The sequence below is a fragment of the Eimeria tenella genome, genomic scaffold (assembly GCF_000499545.2).
Source record: "Eimeria tenella Houghton genomic scaffold, Eth_scaff3669, whole genome shotgun sequence".
Classification (NCBI taxonomy): domain Eukaryota; phylum Apicomplexa; class Conoidasida; order Eucoccidiorida; family Eimeriidae; genus Eimeria; species Eimeria tenella.
The window spans coordinates 1-1708 of record NW_013544602.1 but is presented as its reverse complement, the minus strand read 5'-3'; the positions used below and the strand labels follow the sequence as shown (position 1 = coordinate 1708).

Here is a 1708-nt window from a genome sequence, read left to right as displayed (position 1 = left end):
GAGCAGCACGCCCCCAAATGGCCGCGCGGCCGTCTCGCTGCGCCTTTCGCAGCGCAGCAAACTCTCTTATCCACTCTTTTGGGGTTTTTGCCTTTGCCTGCAGCAGCAGCAAAAACAGAAAAGGCGAATAATGCTGCAGCAAATAAATGCAAATAGATAAAACGAAGCAGCAAACCCAAAAACGAGACACAAGGGGCTTTGAGGGCCCCACAAGGGGCCCCCAAGGCCCCCGTGGGGCCCCACAAAGCCCCCTAGGGGCCCCTAAACCTTGTGGGGGCCCCCATGGACCCCACAAGGCTTGGGGGCCCTTTAGAACCTCTTTGGAGGCCCTTTAGGGCCCCTTCAAGTACCCTTTGGGGGCCCTTTTAAGGCCCTTTGAAGCCTCTTTGGGGGCCCTCTAGGGGCCCTTTAGGGGCCCCTTAAATGCCCTTTAGGGGCCCTTTAGGGGCCCTTTGAATGCCCTTTAGGGCCCCTTTAGAGGCCCCTTAAATGCCTTTGAGGGCCCCTTTGGGGGCCCTTTAAGGGTCTCTTTAGGGGCCCCCTAGGGCCCGTAAGGGGCCCCTGAAATACCCTTTAGGGCCTCTTTGGGGGGCCCCTTAGGGGCCCCTTAAATGTCCTTTAGGAACCCCTAAAATACCCTTTAGGTCTTCTTTCGGGGCCTTTTAGGGGCCCCTTAAATGCCCTTTAGGGGCCCCTAAAGTACCCTTTAGGGGTTCTTTGGGGGCCCCTTAGGGGCCCCTTAAATGCCCTTTAGGGGCCTCTTTAATACCCCTTAGGGCCGCTTTGGGGGCACCTTAGAGGCCACTTAAATGCTGTTTAGGGGCCCCCTTAGGGGCCCCTTTAGTACTCTTTAGGGCCTCTTTGGGGGCCCCCAAAAGTCATTTTATTTTGAAGACAACAACCTACAAGGGCCGCTTTTGCTTCAGCTGCAGCAGCGCGACTTGGGGACACCAGGGCCTGCAGCAGAAAAATAAAAAAGAAAATTAAAAAAAGAAAAGAAATCAATTCAAGAGACAACAAGAACTGCTGCTGCTTCCGCTGCTGCTGTTGCTGCTGTTGCTGCTGCTGCTGCTGCTGTAGTAGCAGCCCGCTCTCGTGCTGCTGTCTGCGCAAGGCTCTACTGGGCCACTGCTGTGGGAGGGGCGCCTCTGGGGGCCCCTCTAGGGGGCCCCTCTGGTGGCCCCTCTAGGGCCTCTGGGGGCCCCTCTAGGGCCTCTGGGGGCCCCTCAGGGGGGCCCTCTGGGGGGCCCCTCTGGGGGCCCTTCCGGGGGCCCCCCCGAGGGTATTTAGTGGGGCGTACCTGTGGGGTGTACGTACAGCTCGTGGGGCAGTCGTTGGCTTGCAAATGGGCCTCGAGGACTTTTGCTGCTGCTGCTGCTCCTGCAGTGCGTCTGGCGAGGCTGCTGAGGGGTCTCCGCAGCTTGGGAGCAGCAGCAGAAGACGCGCTGCTGGCAGCAGCAGCAGCAGCAGGAGCAAAAGGAGAAAAGGAATTTGAAGAGACACAACAAGCAGCAGAAGCCCAAGGAGTACGTACACCCGAAAGCCGGCAGCCTTCTACAGCCCGTAGCGCCGCCTCAAGCACTCCAGCGCACAGCTCAGGCAGCAACCCTTGCTGCTGCTGCTGCTGCTGCTGCTGCTGCTGTTGCTGTTGCTGTTGCTGCTGTTGCTGCTGCTGCTGCTGCTGCTGTTGACGCTGCTGCTGCTGCAG

At 59.0% G+C, this 1708-nt stretch overlaps 1 protein-coding gene across 1 annotated transcript; it reads right to left on the bottom strand.

Moving 5' to 3' along the window:
• Positions 1 to 1117: 1117 nt before the first annotated feature.
• ETH_00040405 (uncharacterized protein) lies at positions 1118 to 1693 on the bottom strand (the record flags this gene model as incomplete). The annotated part of the gene is made up of 1 exon (XM_013379625.1): positions 1118 to 1693. A coding segment is annotated over one exon (576 nt), but the record flags the coding sequence as incomplete, so codon positions are not given.
• Between the last annotated feature and the right edge of the window lie 15 nt (positions 1694 to 1708).